The 16,513-nt window shown below is 44.4% G+C and overlaps 2 protein-coding genes across 3 annotated transcripts; both read left to right on the top strand.

The window, feature by feature from the left end:
• Positions 1–553: 553 nt before the first annotated feature.
• On the top strand, positions 554–12,835 carry LOC308311951 (DDB1- and CUL4-associated factor 6-like). Of its 2 annotated transcripts, XM_080758767.1 has the most exons (17): positions 554–876; positions 1,331–1,392; positions 2,150–2,242; positions 3,559–3,744; positions 4,290–4,403; positions 4,943–5,078; positions 5,238–5,452; positions 6,747–6,831; positions 8,152–8,262; positions 8,433–8,631; positions 9,033–9,182; positions 9,953–9,994; positions 10,256–10,394; positions 10,516–10,672; positions 10,839–10,927; positions 11,080–11,188; positions 11,849–12,835. In XM_080758767.1, exons 1-17 carry the CDS (start codon positions 789–791, stop codon positions 11,908–11,910), a joined length of 2,037 nt encoding a protein of 678 aa, XP_080614893.1. In that variant the 5' UTR covers positions 554–788; the 3' UTR covers positions 11,911–12,835. The 2 variants fall into 2 exon arrangements, with proteins under 2 accessions (XP_080614893.1, XP_080614894.1); XM_080758768.1 differs by lacking the exon at positions 9,953–9,994.
• A 1,234-nt stretch (positions 12,836–14,069) lies between these two features.
• Positions 14,070–16,159, top strand: LOC308311952 (NEDD8 ultimate buster 1-like). The gene has a single exon (XM_080758769.1). The coding sequence runs from the start codon at positions 14,144–14,146 to the stop codon at positions 15,947–15,949; it is 1,806 nt and encodes a 601-aa protein (XP_080614895.1). The 5' UTR covers positions 14,070–14,143; the 3' UTR covers positions 15,950–16,159.
• The last annotated feature ends 354 nt before the right edge of the window (positions 16,160–16,513 follow it).

Raw genomic sequence — 16,513 nt, 5'->3', positions numbered from 1 at the left:
CACACACACACACACTCTCTCTCTCTCTCTCTCTCTCTCTCTCTCTCTCTCTCTCTCTCTCTCTCTCTCTCCATCTCTCTGTCTTTATTCTTTAAGGTGTATACAAATACATTTCGTGTTGAATTTAATAGTTAGCCTAGTGGTAAATCAAATAAACAAATACATAAATAAATATCACTGTTAAAAAGAAAAAGGCTATACGTATATATATATACGTCTATATATATATATATATATTATTTTTTTTACTTTTTACTTTTTTATAGGTGAAAAAGACATAACAGCTGTTATGTCTTTATTGTGTCCTAGCTCCTAGGACACAATAGTGCCTGAAATGACAAACGGCGAGGAAATAACAAACAAATAAACAAAAGAACACATACATTTCATAAATCATACATCATGTTATAGGCCTATATCATGCCTATGGAATATTTAAATTCTGAACCTGCGCCTGCGCTCCCTAAACCACCCCCACCCAGCCAGCAGACAGCCCCCCCCCCCCCACCCCACCCCACCCCCAGCCAGACGGCTGTCATACGGCTATGTGACAACTTCAGAACTCATGCGAGCTACAACAACAACTGTAAAGACTCGTCTTGAACTGTCACACTGAACTTCGAGTAAAGGCACGGTTCGTTTACTACAGGACGATCGTGATCGTGAAAGAACCAAAGTAACACAAAATGTATGCAGGCGAGATAATACTAACAATACAGTACTACTTATTATAACTTAGGTTTATAAACAGGCAACGGCCAAGGATCGAGGGACTTTCCTTTGACAACATGCCCCGCTCCAGCGGTCTAATTTGGGACATCAGGAAGCGCTCCATCGGTTCCAGCGACACAAACTTCACCAGGAGCAACTTTTTAAGTAAGAACAAATACATTCAAATTAGATGGGTTTTTTTTTTATGCTTCAAAATATATATTGATGTTGTTCATTATTGGATGTTGAATAGGAATTCCACCGAGTTGATTGTGCTATGGTCATCTGCCTGTTCATGGTCAACACGTTGCCTCATCGTTGTTTATTTATGTTTGAATGGCTATTATAGCTGAACCCTAAAAGGCTGGTCCACATATGAAAACAATAGGCCTACACCACATTATACATTTAATAATAACATATACAGTACATGTGGAAAACTAATAAAAATAAATAAATAAACGTTATAGTATAGGCTACTTTATAGTACACGTTGAAATAAATGAAACAAATTAAATGCAATTATAGAATTTTTAAGCAATGTTTTGTGTATTATTTATTCTTATTGTAGGCTATGTAAATGTCATTATTTGTATGTATTTATTTATCCCTTTTTCAGGAAGCAAAGACTTTATACAGCGTCTCAGACTTCAGTCTACATTAGATGTGCATGAAGGCTCTGTAAGTATCAAAACTGTATCACTTATAATAATAAAATTCAATCAATCAATTAATTAGTTCGTATTTGCCTCTAAATGCTTTTTTATATATATTTTTAAATGTTCAAAGTTCATTTCAACTTTTAATTGTATTCTATTCATTTAGTCATGATGATTCTAATTGTGTGATAATAAAACACTCTTGGCACTTTTAACTACAAATAATGGCATTAACCTTTAAACCAGAAAGCATTTGTACAGCAATAGGACACTTTGGTAGAGGTTTGGCGTGTGTTATTCTGTAGTTAATATTCCATGATGTAACACCAAAGGTGGGCGAGATATATGTCACTCTTTTAGTGCATAAAAAAGAAACAAAGTTGATTCTGCCAATCACAAAACCTGGTTCTGCATTTAATTATTTAATATATTGTTATTGTTGTTAATTGTTATAATTTTAAGAATAAAACATACCTTAACCACCTTAACCTTTGGCTATTTTAATATTGCCATTGTGAGCTTGTAGATCTGCTATTTTGAAAAGATAGATTTGAATACATAACATTTTATACATGATACCTTGTGAAACGGGACATTCTTCATAAAGATTACTTTTACTTTTGGTACTTTACGTATATTTTGATGCCAATGCCATAACTTTGCACGAGTACATTTTGATTACCGCTTTCTACATTGCAGTACTGCAATACCTGTTGGAGATGCATGCAATCCTCTGGTAGCCTCCCTCTGAAAATAACTCGTTTTCCCTGTGGCGGCAGGTCAACTCACTATGCTGGAGCGAAACAGGAGAATACATCTTGTCAGGATCAGACGATGGCAACCTGGTCGTCACGAACCCATACAGCGAAATAGTAAGTATATGTACTGTATGCATTGCTTAGGCTTATAGGCGAAGCCTGCAGTGAAATGATGAAGGCATCAGTCTAGCATTCACAGTGTTATGTTCATGTTATCATTCATTCCTCAGGTGAAGGCTGTAGTGACCTCAAGGCATCAGTCTAGCATTCACAGTGTTATGTTCATGTTATCATTCATTCCTCAGGTGAAGGCTGTAGTGACTTCAAGGCATCAGTCTAGCATTCACAGTGTTATGTTCATGTTATCATTCATTCCTCAGGTGAAGGCTGTAGTGACCTCAAGGCATCAATCTAGCATTCACAGTGCTATGTTCATGTTATCATTCATTCCTCAGGTGAAGGCTGTAGTGACCTCAAGGCATCAGTCTAGCATTCACAGTGCTATGTTCATGTTATCATTCATTCCTCAGGTGAAGGCTGTAGTGACCTCAAGGCATCAGTCTAGCATTCACAGTGCTATGTTCATGTTATCATTCATTCCTCAGGTGAAGGCTGTAGTGACCTCAAGGCATCAGTCTAGCATTCACAGTGCTATGTTCATGTTATCATTCATTCCTCAGGTGAAGGCTGTAGTGACCTCAAGGCATCAGTCTAGCATTCACAGTGCTATGTTCATGTTATCATTCATTCCTCAGGTGAAGGCTGTAGTGACCTCAAGGCATCAGTCTAGCATTCACAGTGCTAAGTTCATGTTATCATTCATTGCTCAGGTGAAGGCAGTAGTGACCTCAAGGCATCAGTCTAGCATTCACAGTGCTATGTTCATGTTATCATTCATTCCTCAGGTGAAGGCTGTAGTGACCTCAAGGCATCAGTCTAGCATTCACAGTGCTATGTTCATGTTATCATTCATTCCTCAGGTGAAGGCTGTAGTGACCTCAAGGCATCAGTCTAGCATTCACAGTGCTAAGTTCATGTTATCATTCATTGCTCAGGTGAAGGCAGTAGTGACCTCAAGGCATCAGTCTAGCATTCACAGTGCTATGTTCATGTTATCATTCATTCCTCAGGTGAAGGCTGTAGTGACCTCAAGGCATCAGTCTAGCATTCACAGTGCTATGTTCATGTTATCATTCATTCCTCAGGTGAAGGCTGTAGTGACCTCAAGGCATCAGTCTAGCATTCACAGTGCTATGTTCATGTTATCATTCATTCCTCAGGTGAAGGCAGTAGTGACCTCAAGGCATCAGTCTAGCATTCACAGTGCTATGTTCATGTTATCATTCATTCCTCAGGTGAAGGCTGTAGTGACCTCAAGGCATCAGTCTAGCATTCACAGTGCTATGTTCATGTTATCATTCATTCCTCAGGTGAAGGCTGTAGTGACCTCAAGGCATCAGTCTAGCATTCACAGTGCTAAGTTCATGCCCCAAACCGGGGATCACGTGGTGGTCTCCGCAGCGGCGGACGGCAAGATCTTCTATACCAACATCACCAAGGGACCCAGCGCTGCCACGCAGTACCAATATCACTGTCACAATGGAGCCGCATACAAGGTGTGTGTGTGTGTGTGTGTGTGTGTGTGTGTGTGTGTGCGTGTGCGTGCGTGTGCGTGCGTGTGTGTGTAAATATAATGTAAATATACCGGTATTTAAGAAATGTATTTCACAATTACTGTACTTTCTTTCTTACTATGAAGCATACTGTATGAATCTATTTTTCTGCTGTAGAGTGGGTGTTTGGCTGTGAATGAACAAATGACTTTATTTTTGAAAGTATATAGAGTGAAGGTTATTATCAACAGTGTAATGCAGGATACAATTCATCATCTTCATCGTCATCTTTTTAAACAGGTGATAACTGATAGATGGACAGATGGATGGTTGATTGATTGATTGATTGATTGATTAATTGATAGATAGCTTGCTTGATTGATTGATTGATTGATTGAATGATTGATTGATTGACTGATTGACTGACTGACAGTTCCTTTTAAATTTAATTCGTATGACATCGAAGGACATGAAATCACCATAATGATGTAAAGCTCAAAAGCTTATTTCTGTAATGGTGCTTTGGGGAAAATGTGGGTTTCCTTCAGATAGTGACGGTACCCAACGATCCGCACTCCTTCCTTTCCTGTGGAGAGGACGGAGCCATCCGCTGGTTCGACGTGCGCAACTCGCCCAGCTGCTTAGAAAGCAACTGCAAACAGGTACAAAACTGGGGAGCAGAGGTGGATGCATGCCATTTAGGTCAGGGTTCACCCAGCCTCTGGTGGGACCACATGCGTTTTGTTTCCCAGCAGAAAAAGTGGCACAGGAGTGAGAGTGAACGTTGTATTTCGTTAAAGCAATAGGAGCACAGAGGGGCATCGATCCAAATGTGGAGACATCAGTGTTCTCCGCTGTGTGGTGGACCTTCAAAACATGACCGATTTCCGTCGGTTTCCAGCGCTAGTTAGATCCCGCCCCTCTATGCCCAGAAAAGCACAGGGCTCTTTCAGGCTACAGTTCACCCAGTTTAACCCTGGCATCCCTATTCTCGGCGCGTCATCTTGTCAACGTGTTGCAATTTTAAATAGGGCTTAAGTGGTTAAGCCAGGTTGCAAATGTTATATGACACTCGCAGGACTTTCGCTGAATAGTTACCTACATTTTCCACTCACAAATTGTTTTCCACTCCAGCCCCTACCCTATACCTACTGCACATTGTGGACTGAAGCGTTGTTGTTGTGGCGCTATTCTCATGCAGGACATTCTCATTGACTGTCGGAGAGCAGTGACGTCCATGGCTATCAACCCTCTTGACCCGTTCTACCTCGCCGCGGGCTGCTCTGACAACTCGGTGCGCATCTACGACAGACGCATGCTGGGAACAATAGCCACAGGTAAGGAAAGTGACGACGTCATCGGGATGCAAACACACATCGATCACTTCAACTCCTGCCACATTTAAATTTGAACGGTTCCCAATGTTGACAATAGAAATAGGAGTGTGTCTTTCTGCCTGACATGCCATCTCCCCCCCCCCACACACACACATACAGGATGCCATTCGGGAAGTGGAGCGTCAGGCATGTGCGTGCGCTTCGTGCCGCCTCACCTCCTGAACAACAAGGCGAACCGCGTCACCTCGCTGTGTTACAGCGCGGACGGGCGGGAGATTCTGGCCAGCTTCGCCTGTGACTACGTCTACCTGTTCAACCCACAGGACGACGCCGCCCGCGAGATCAAGGGACCCTCCCAGGACACTAAGCGTGAGGTGGGGAAGTGGAATCAGAATAAAAAACACTGCTCTCATTTTGCAAGGGAGCTTCCTACTAGAGGTATTATTTTAGGCAATGTGGCTGCTTAGAACTGTTGCCGTACAGTATAGGACAGTAGGAAGCATACGGTACTGTTTAAGAAGAATCAGGACCACATAATCGTCAGTGAAGTGAACCTTTACGATACGATTGCTTCAGCAGAGTTGACACGGCACAGGGCGGTATTGGATCATCTGACCACGACAAGATTTAACATGCCCTGTGTAATAGGCTTCCAAACCACCGGAACACAACGTAACAGGCATCACATTACATTGATGACTCTTCCAAAGTGGCACCGGTCCCAGCTTCCACCAGTATGACATTTACAAAATGGTACTGCGTCGTGCTATCTAATACACTATGGAAAACATTGTTGTCCAAAACCGTAAACATGCTCCCTAAAGGAGTGACAGACAAGGTACAGAGTTACATTAGAGGGCCATTGTTATTGGTAAAGCACCCGTCATCCAACAGAGTTCCTTTTTCATTGTCTCTGGAGAGCCAACAAGCTGTCATTAGGGGTCGCGACTCGCTAACAGCCTAGACCGGCAAGTTAGGAAACAAAGCACAATGACATTAGTATCTTCCAGGTCCTACAGGTACCTACATTTAACCCACTAACAGTGGGTTCAACCTTAAGTAAATCCTAACGCTGTCCTGCCACCAGTAGTCTGCTGTGTTTGTGCGTGCGTGCGTGGAAACCATTGCGCTTTTTATGTCAGCATGCATGTGTGTGTGTGTGTGTGTGTGTGTGTGTGTGTGTGTGTGTGCATGCTCGAGAGGGAGGGGGAGCAGATGGATTCCTGTACATCCAGAGAGTGTGTGGTGATTGACAGACTCAAAATAGATTCAGATAGAGCAACATATTTAAGTGCACGCACACTGACAACCGCGCACGCACGTGCACACACACACACACACACACACACACACACACACACACACACTGAGGCGCACGTGAATGTGCACGTGAATGTCCTACATTTTCAACCTGTGTGATATATTTGAAACCTGTAACTGAGCATGCAAGTAATGGGATCAAATCAGGCGAAGTGTGTATGTGTGTGTGTGTGGGGGGGGGGGTGTTCATGGAGATATGGGTTATTTATAAACCTGCCTGTGCTGTGACTGATGTGTGTGGGCCTCTCTCTCTCTCCATTCTCCCCTGTCTCACCTCTCTCTCTCACTTCTCTCTATCTCTCTCTCCCCCTTCCCCCACTTCTCTCCCTATCTCTCTCTCTCTCTCAGCTCCCTGTCAAACGCCTCCGCCTGAGAGGAGACTGGTCTGACACTGGACCCCTGGCGCGGCCAGAGAGCGAGAGGGGCCGTGACGGTAAGAAACACACACATACACACACACACACACACACACACGCACACGCACACGCACCTGAGCCAGGATCAGTGTGTCAACATTTAAAAAGATCTAGAACAAACTCACAAAGTGTTGCATGGCAGAGCATTAATACATTCACTCTTATTATTATTATTATTATCATTATTACATTCACTTGCTAACATGAGTTCCAGTCTTTATCGATTTCCTCTATTTTCCAGTCAAAAGGAAAATGAATTCATTCAGTCACATTGATTTGACTTCACAAAGGATTTCACTACTGAAACACAGTGATCCACTAGACATCCACTAGATGGCGATATTAGCTCCTTGAATGGCCTGAACTTCTCAACATTGTGAAGGGTTCATAATTATGCAGACATGAACTGCTGTATATCACTGGCAGTGGTTATCAATGCCTGGGTCTGTGGATACCCAGGCATTGTGAGCATGTTCTAGGGGGGTCCTCAGATTGATAGCTATTAGCTAGGAACCAAAATGGAGCCTTTCGGGTCTGTAACTACAAATGCAACCAAATGGTGCCTTTGGCTACATTTTGTTCCATTTGTAGGCTACACCTCTTTTCCACGGGTTCAGTTCAGTTCAGTTCAGTTCAGTTCAGAACCCGTCCATTTAGTCCATGAGACAGACCTCCACAATTGGAATGTTAATTATGAATTGAGTGGGCAAAACCATACCTATATTAAATTGTCAATATAATTAAATGAATACATGATAACCCTCCCACAGTAGTAGCTTTTTCATATTTTCTATTTCTTTCATATTTTCCTACAAATTTGCTTATTTAAATGTACAATTTCAGAAAATGTGTAATACAATAAATCATTGGGAGGTTTCATGGCCTACTGTAGGTGAAAATGTGTGATAAATATGAAAAAGCTACTCCTGTGGAAGGATTATGGTATATTCATTTACTTATATTGATCCTATAAACAATGTAATATACTGTAGGTATGGTTTTGCCCACTCAATTCATAATTAACGTTCCAATTTTGGAGGTCTGGCTCATGGACTAAAAACTGGTTCTGAACTGAACCGGTTCCCAAACGGTGGAAATGGCGCCTCAGCGTTACATTAACGCTAAGAATGTGCCTGTGCATGTACGTGTCTATGTGTCTGATATGCTCCGTTCTCTCTGCCGAGATGAAACGTAATGCTTGTTTGTACCGTTCAGGGGAGTCAGACGTGACCCTGCTGCAGCGCATCTAAACGTAATGCTTGTTTGTACCGTTCAGGGGAGTCGGACGTGACCCTGCTGCAGCGCATCTAAACGTAATGCTTGTTTGTACCGTTCAGGGGAGTCGGACGTGACCCTGCTGCAGCGCATCTCGGACATGATGTCACGCTGGTTCGAGGAAGCCAGCGAGGCTCAGAGCAGCCGCATGCGCTCTCGAGCACAGGGCAGAGGTAACGGAACTATAAAACTATCTGTATCTGTTCTCTTACTTCTGTACACGCACGCACATTAGTAGTTGATCGGTCCTTTGTGGTACCATATGGCCTTTTAAAGAACAATTCAAAGAACCATATATTCTTTTTCTGCGTGTGCACACACACCCAAAAACACTCTCTTCCAGTCAATGTAACTCCCGCTGATGCTGGAGCCGATCGACCCACTCAACATCAGGGACCGTCGGCGGGGCCGGGTCACCCCGACCCCCAGTCCAGCACCGGGTCGGGAGGGAGCCATCAGCCACCGCCGGCAGCGGAGCCGGTGTTGAGCCTCCACTACGGCACCCAGCAGGGCACCACGGACAGCAGCATCCAGCTGAACTGGTACCGTACCTCCGTCAGTGATCCCAGCAAATCAAAAGCAAAGTCCTTGTTTTTACCCATTTAGACCTGATGTCGAAAAAAAAAAAGAAAGAATCTAAATCATGACAGTTCTCTGTAAAACCTCATGTTTCTATGTCAGTGTTGCTGAACCTTTTTCATGTCAAGGACCGCCAGAATTATATGTATGTGACCGCGGATCCCCATCTGAAAATATGTAGTTCCAGGGAGGGACCTCCCAGAAGCAAAGATTTGAGTTAAAAACGTTCGCTCAGAAAGATTTGAGGCACATTTGCATGATTTGCATGCAGAAAAGGAAAAAAAATCTCTATAATGTGCACCCAAACCTTGAACTAAAATAAGACCAACCACGTTGTTGTTTTGTGTTTTTTGGGGCATTGCAGGATTGGTGGAGAAGCGAACCCTGCAACCCTGTCGACTGGCTCAGGCGAAGGAACGGCCCTGTCAGGTGGTGTGAGGTCACAGCAGGCGGACAGGGATGATAGAGAGGACGAGGTGGCTCCCACACAGCCTCCGCTGCATTGGGGGGACAGGTGGGCACTTCCCTAACATGTATAGAGCGTCACAGTCCCGCCCTCTACCAGGGCCCAGGAAATGATTCCCCGTTCATTTTAATACAAAAAGTATTTATTTAAAGACCTTTTTATGCCTCGTACAAAGCCAACTCGAGTTGTGACAAATCATGACAAAATCGTTCGGCCGAACAAATAATTAGAAAAAAGAAGAAAACGGCAGGTTACAACACATTTTGTTGTTTGTTCGGCCCAAAATGTTGTTTGTTGTCATGATTTGTCACAACTCGAGTTGGCTTTGTCCAAACGTAAACGTCTTTAAATAAATACTTTTTGAAAAGCCTATGGAGAAAATTCACTTCTGGGTCTCACGTCGTGACGAAAGGGGGCAGGACTGCGACGCTCTATTGACCCAGACGATTGCACACATCTATTTCAACAGCCTCCCTACTTCACAGTTACATGATTTACCTATACCTTGGAGCTGACCGCTAGAACCGCTGACTTCCACTGTTTATGTTCGAGCATCCAGCCGCTCATCGGAGGAGAATTATATTGTTTCACACTACCTAATAAAAAATATATATACAGGCTACCTTCTGCACACAAGCCCTGATTACGATTACAAGATATTCTACCAAATAGAGAACACCCCACAAAACAAAACATCCTCTAAGCAACATAGTGTTGCACTTCAGTGCCAGTATGCTTGATATCTCAGTAGGCACCAGTTCATCTAAAGAGAATCATATTACTTCATATTACTCTCATTTGCTTGTTTCTTCCCGTAGGTTTAATCTCAGAGGATTAGTTATAGGAGAACGAGTGCTAAGGTAATTGTTTGGCCCCATGCTAACTCCAGTCACTAACAGTGTTAACCGGTTTGTAGTTGAGATTGGAAACACGTGTGTCATTAACAACGTCAATGGGTTTGCGATGACCTTGGACAAGCATGATCTTTAAAAGTTTGGAGTGATTCTCAAGTGTATGTATTTGGATTTGTGTGTTGGATTAAATTGTTTGACAAAAACGTTTGACAATGAGAACTGGAGGAAGCAAATAACATATTGGTTGGTCGGTTGGTTCTGGTCAAGGCGCTCTGCTGCGGCGCGCATTCAGGAGATTTTCCGGAGTCGCAAAGAGAGACGTGAGCTGGAAGAGAGCGAGTCACGGCAAGTCAGGAAGCCTGGGATCCAAATGGTCTACAAAGGCCACCGCAACTCCAGGACCATGGTAAGGGACCACACATGTTCATACAGGGTGTATAGCGAGAGAGAGAGAGAGAGAGAGAGAGAGAGATGCTCAATGTTTCAACGATGTCGTGCTCACTGCTTTGCTGTCCATTGGTTCTCAGACCAAGGACGCGTGCTTCTGGGGGGACAGGTTTGTGCTGAGCGGCTCCGACTGTGGACACATCTTCATCTGGGACCGGACCACCGCCGAGCACCTGATGGTGCTGGAGGCCGACAACCATGTAGTCAACTGTCTACAACCGCACCCCTATGAACCACGTCAGTGCACCCCTCTCTCACTCTGTCTGTCTCTCTCTCTCCCAACAACCATAAGCCTTCTCTCTCTCTCTCTCTTTCTCTCTTTCCTCACAGACAAAATGCCCCTTCGATTATGACCGTAGGAAAGTCTTTCTATTTAACTGTGTGTTTGTGTTATTTGTTTTAGTTCTGGCCACATCGGGGATAGATTACAACATCAAGATTTGGTCTCCCATGGAAGAGCATCCATCCTTTAACAGGAAGCTGGCTGAAGAGGTCAAATACTTGTTTTGTTTATCATCTTAAATGTCTACAATGGCATAATTTAATCTGTTTGCTCAACAATAAAGCAATTTCTAACTGTGTGTGTGTGTGTGTGTGTGTGTGTGTGTGTGTGTGTGTGTGTGTGATATGCTGTCGTCTTACAGGTAATTAGCCGTAATGAGCTGATGTTGGAGGAAACCAGGAACACCATTACTGTCCCAGCATCCTTCATGCTGCGCATGTTGGCTTCTCTCAACGCCTCCTTCAGGCCAGGTATGAGTCTCTGGCGCCCTCTTGTGCTGTGGGGTAGGGTAGTCTCGCATTACACCGGGGCAGGCACATTGCGTCTCCGTTGCGTGGGTCAAAAAAGGAACCGGGGCAATTTTAATGCAGTCACGCAACGCAACGCGGGCAGTGGAGCCACCCTTCATTGATTAAAAAGGGACCATTCCCTGACGGTGACGGAGACACAACGCTGACGCGCCCGGTGGAGCCCCGGTGTTAGCCAGACGATGGATATATCTATCCAAGTTCAATGTAATCCCAAACTGGGTGGAAACAATTCTGAGAATTCAAAAAACATTGCAGAACCAATCTTTACGGTGGTCCTTCAACCTTGGGATGATGATATGGATTCTCTCAAAGTATATGCGTAGATTTCTTATAGGGACCATTCTCGCCGCTGTTCTCAGAAGAGGCTCGAAACCAGTAACCACACACACTCGAGTCTAGGCAAACAATCACATGCACAGATTAGGGAAAGGTGGATGACATGGCTGTAGGGATGAACTGTGATGAAAGGTGGATGACATGGCTGTAGGGATGAACTGTGATCAACCTTTCTCTATGACATGGCTGTAGGGATGAACTGTGATCAACCTTTCTCTATGACATGGCTGTAGGGATGAACTGTGATCAACCTTTCTCTTCCAGATCAGTTGGAGGTGGATCGCTCCGAAGGCTCCGGAGCAGAGAATGAGGATGACCACCGGTAGCTTCTATGTACTGTATATTGCTTGTTGTCAGGCTGGAAACCTTGTAACTCCATATTTCATTATTTTTATGATCCCCCCCCCCCCCCCGCCCATAAAGTAATGCCCTACTACTGGCCTACTGCGTCATACTACGGTGGCTCACAAAAGTACAGAAAATAGCAGTGTGTGTGTGTGTGTGTGTGTGTGTGTGTGTGTGTGCGTCTTTCAAAAGTTGTAAAATTGATCTGCTATTTTTACCATTTAACTTTTTTTTATTGAACAAATGAAAAGTATTAATTTGTGACTACATTTGAACCATTAGAACACAGCTTATTTTTTTCTATTTTCCAAAAAGTAACAGTTTCAGACTGTTCAGACATCATTTCTCACCAAAGATTTATTACACTGTACTTTGTTGTGTTATTTTCGTGCAATGAATTTGTCGCAAAGTATATGAGCCGGTGTTAGTTTCATGAATACATCCATTTGGAACACTGCCTATTTCTCATGCCTATACAGTTTGATGCGAGAATATTTGCAGATCGTTTACCCGTTGCGCTCCCAGTTTGTAACGACCTCACTGTTACTGTAGCTCTGCACAAAGTGAATATTTTATACCTATTTATACTTTTTTTGTACAATATGTACAATATTATGTATTTATGTGTGTTTCTGTATTGTTTATACATAATGTGTCATAATTTAGCTTGTGACTGTTGTGTTTGTGTGTATAATATAGTTGTGAGAACTCAAAAGGCCAAAGATAATAGCTTGTTTAGTTACTGTGTGGATTAAATACTGTAGATTGTGTGAGTCAAGAGTGGAATTTAAGAGACATTAAAATGTGTGTGAAAATATAGGCAATATTTTGTCTAAGGTCACAAGAAATAGTTGTATTTCTTTTATGTTTTTTCACAAATACACAAATTAAAATACTTAAACTGTTTGTTTCATCATCTGTGCAAGCACCATACAAGTGGAAAATAAATTGAAATGGGTGGATTGATGCAATAACAAAAGGCAGAAGACAAAAACCATTCACACCCATTCACCCAAGACCCCTCATCACCCAAAGCACTCATCAGCAAAGCCACAGCCATCATCTGATCGCCAGACAGATGTGGAGAGTCCCCAGGTCATGCCAAAGCACAGTGCCCAGCCAGAGAGGTTACATGTCATACATAGAGAGGCCATGTAAATCTACCAAAACAGTACATCTTGCAGAGACAGAATGTAATGATCACGCTCCCTTGTTCCTAGGCTCAGTAGATGCAGGCTGTTTTGGCTGGTATTAACAATAAAGTCACGTTTAAGATCGACACAGGAGCCGATGTCTCAGTTATCCCAGCCCAGATCTACTATGCCATTACAGAGAGCGACACACAGTTAACCAAACCTGACAGGACCACTGTTTGGCCCAGGTCGCATGCCTCTATCTGTTTTAGGCAGATACAGAGAGTCACTATATGCAAAGGAGAGCAGGTGATACAGGTAGATGTTTATGTTGTCAATGACTTAAATGTAGCCTTGTTAAGCAGACCAGCAAGTGTTAAGCTTAAACTAGTCCACAGAGCAGACCGCATAGACAAGTCTGAAATCGAAGAGTCCCAAAATCGTGTCGGGGTTTAGGAATGATGCAGGAGCCATACACTATTAGGCTCAGGCCAGACGCCATTCCCTTTTCCCTGGCCACACCAAGACGGGTCCCCATCCGTTTACTTGACCAGCAGAGACTGATCTTTGCTGGCAAGCAACTGCTAAGTCCTAAGATGTCATCAATATGATGTCATAGTCTGGCCTGGATTCCATATTTGGGCATGGGTAACACTAATGCGAACATGGCCATGAAAGGGATACATAAGGGATAAAACAGGCCCAAATCTGTGCTGTTTGGCAACCGTTGTGTGTGTTTGACAGTGTCATGATGACACATGTAATTACTCTTCTTAAGTAGTAGTAGCAAGTAACAGTAGCAATGTCAGATAAACAACACAGAGATTAGTAACAGCAGCCTGCAGAGACCCTCTATGACAATTTGTTGGCCAAACTGATGCTGCTACCTTGATGAAAGAAAAAGGCTATTCGATATTCAAGAATTCAAACCGTATCCGTCCGTCACAATAGTGTGTTACCTCGAACAAAGACAAACATCTATTCAAGATAAATAAATAAATAACAAGAACTATTTGTCCATCACATACGGTGATAGAAAATCGTCTATCGTTTTGAACGTATACAAAACACTCGTGCGGCGATGGCGGATTTGAACCTCGAGGCGAAGCTGAGGACACAGCTGAGAGAGGAGAAGGTCCAGCTGTGGAGCTCTCCTTTCACCCAAGAGGACACTCAGCCTGGACTCCAGCACATGCAGGGGCTGGCGGAGCGCTATGCGTCCCTGCTGTCTGTGGACGCGCTGGAGGCCGGACACGCTCTGGAGCGGATCAGAGTGCAGGCGGTGCAGAGAGGAAGAGGAAACCTGACGTACAAAGAGACCAGCGTCGCCACGCTGGAACTGCTGATTCCCAAGGAATTTAGGAAGGAAGGGAAAAAGAAACATTACCTGGAGACTAAACTGGACGTTTGGGCGCAGGACGTCATGGACGTCATTGCAGACGAGTACGGCATGAAGGACCTCAGATTGATTCTGAACGGGAAAACGCTGTCGGCGGACCTGCCTCTAGATTTACAGAAGGTCGGGAACAACAGTAAGATTATGGTGCTCAAGGTGAGCGAGGACGACAGGAAACAACAGGTCTCGGACGAGGAGACAAAAAAGAAACAGAAACATGACCTTGAGAGAACAAGCAAAGGATTCCAGCTCCTGTCTGAGCTTCCGGATGATCCGCACCGCACACCGTTCGTGGAGCTCGCCGACCAGAGAGGAAACCCTTTGAAAATCCCTCATGACGAACAGAAGGCACTGATCCTGGCCCTCGGTCTTCACGAGAAAGGTCGCACTCTGATGAAGACGAGGCAGTTTGATGATGCTCTTTGCCACCTGCTTCACGCTGATGAGCAATTTAGCCAGTGTGGCTCGGCCCTGTTGAACCAAGTAGACAACTATGCGGTGCTGCAGTTGGACATTGTCTGGTGTTACCGTGCTCTGGAGGCATGGTCCTGTCTGGAGGACGGCAAGCGCCGCCTCGAGAAGGCCGAGACCTGTTTCACGCGGTGTTACGGGAAACAGCAGGACCGGCTGTTGTCCATCAAGGGTAGCAAAGAGAAAGAGGAGGTGTTGTTTCTACGACTGTACCTCCTCCAGAGTTTGCTGTCGTACATCGAGGGGAACGACACGCTCGCCAGACAGAAGCTAGAGCAGGTGGAGTCGTCATACAGTCGTCTCACTGTGGACGATGAAAAGATGAACCAGCTGATGATTATAGGTTTCAGCGAGAGAGAGTGCAGACTTGCCCTTAGAGCCTGTCAGGGAGACACAGACCAGGCTGTCATGCTGATTACGACCAGGAGACAGGAGAATCAGGAGAAGAGGGACAAAGAGAGAGAGAGGGACAGAGCCATAGAGGAAGGAATAACAAATCTGAGAGCAATGGGTTTCTCCAGGAGAGATGCATCAAGGGCTCTTCATGAGACAAACGGAGAGATAAATACAGCATACGATATCCTCTTCGACTCTTCTGCTCCGACCAGGCAGCGGATGAGTCAAACAGGAGGAGAGCCTGCCACTGGCACCGAGGAGAAGCTGGAAGTGTTGTCACATTTGGGTTTTCAGAGGGCGGGCTGTGAGGCGGCACTGAAATACACAGAGGGTAACCAGCGGTCAGCGGCTATGCTGTTGCTATCGGCTCTGAGAATAACAAATGGAAACTTCCAGGCCGCAACTCAGCTGTTGGAAGAGCACGAGGGCCATCTGCCCGAGTCTCCCAACTCCGAGGCCACCGACTCGTCACTGACTGAGGACGACACATTCGACATGGTTAACGAGGCTATGGATGCCATTCCTCGCCACGAGGAGGAATATCTGGACGTCAGCTTAGAGGAGGAGAAGGAACTCATCAACACCATCAACACATATCTGAACACTAAGTGCAATAAGGTTTGATACAATATGGCCCTGTGCTTTGCACCAGGCCAAAGGCCAGGGTAACGCCTCCAGAATTGGTCGGCCAGGACCTGTCAACTAAGTAGTAATTAAGTGTTTAAACGTTTTCTTTTTTCCCCCCCCTCTCTTTTTTTAGATATTTTCTTAATTTGTCTACATCAGTGGAGTTACAGACCTGTAAGGGTATATAAGGAACCCTGGGAGTCCCTGGACCCCACTTTGAGGACGACTGGTTTACAGGACTTGCAAATATTTAACATGACATGACTAAAATGACTCAAGATGTTATGGCCTTACTGAAATGGCCTGTCAAGTCACTCACTAGCAAGACCATCACGCTAGAAGTTGAGCCAAGGGAATGTCAAAGCAAAGATCCAAGACAAGGAAGGCCTGACCAGCCATAACTGTGATGTCACCGGCTGCCAACATAAAAGAAAGAGTTCCATCTTTTCTCACCTCTTGTGAACGCTGTTTGACTAAATTTAAGAGAGACCTGAGATAATAAGATAGACAGATACTATACCGATAGTTAATCTGTAGGATATCTTACTGCTGTGTACAGTA

The sequence above is a fragment of the Protomyctophum bolini genome (genome assembly GCF_963924005.1).
Source record: "Protomyctophum bolini genome assembly, chromosome: 24".
Taxonomy (NCBI): Eukaryota; Metazoa; Chordata; class Actinopteri; order Myctophiformes; family Myctophidae; genus Protomyctophum; species Protomyctophum bolini.
The sequence above is the reverse complement of the archived record's forward strand: the minus strand, read 5'-3'. Positions and strand labels throughout refer to the sequence as shown.

Coding starts and splice junctions, on each gene's coding strand:
- LOC308311951 (XM_080758767.1), top strand. CDS start 789: ATGCCCCGCTCCAGCGGTCTAATTTGGGACATCAGGAAGCGCTCCATC. Junction 5,079..5,237: donor GCTGGGAACAATAGCCACAG/GTAAGGAAAGTG, acceptor ACACACATACAG/GATGCCATTCGGGAAGTGGA. Junction 10,395..10,515: donor ACCGCAACTCCAGGACCATG/GTAAGGGACCAC, acceptor ATTGGTTCTCAG/ACCAAGGACGCGTGCTTCTG.
- LOC308311952 (XM_080758769.1), top strand. CDS start 14,144: ATGGCGGATTTGAACCTCGAGGCGAAGCTGAGGACACAGCTGAGAGAG.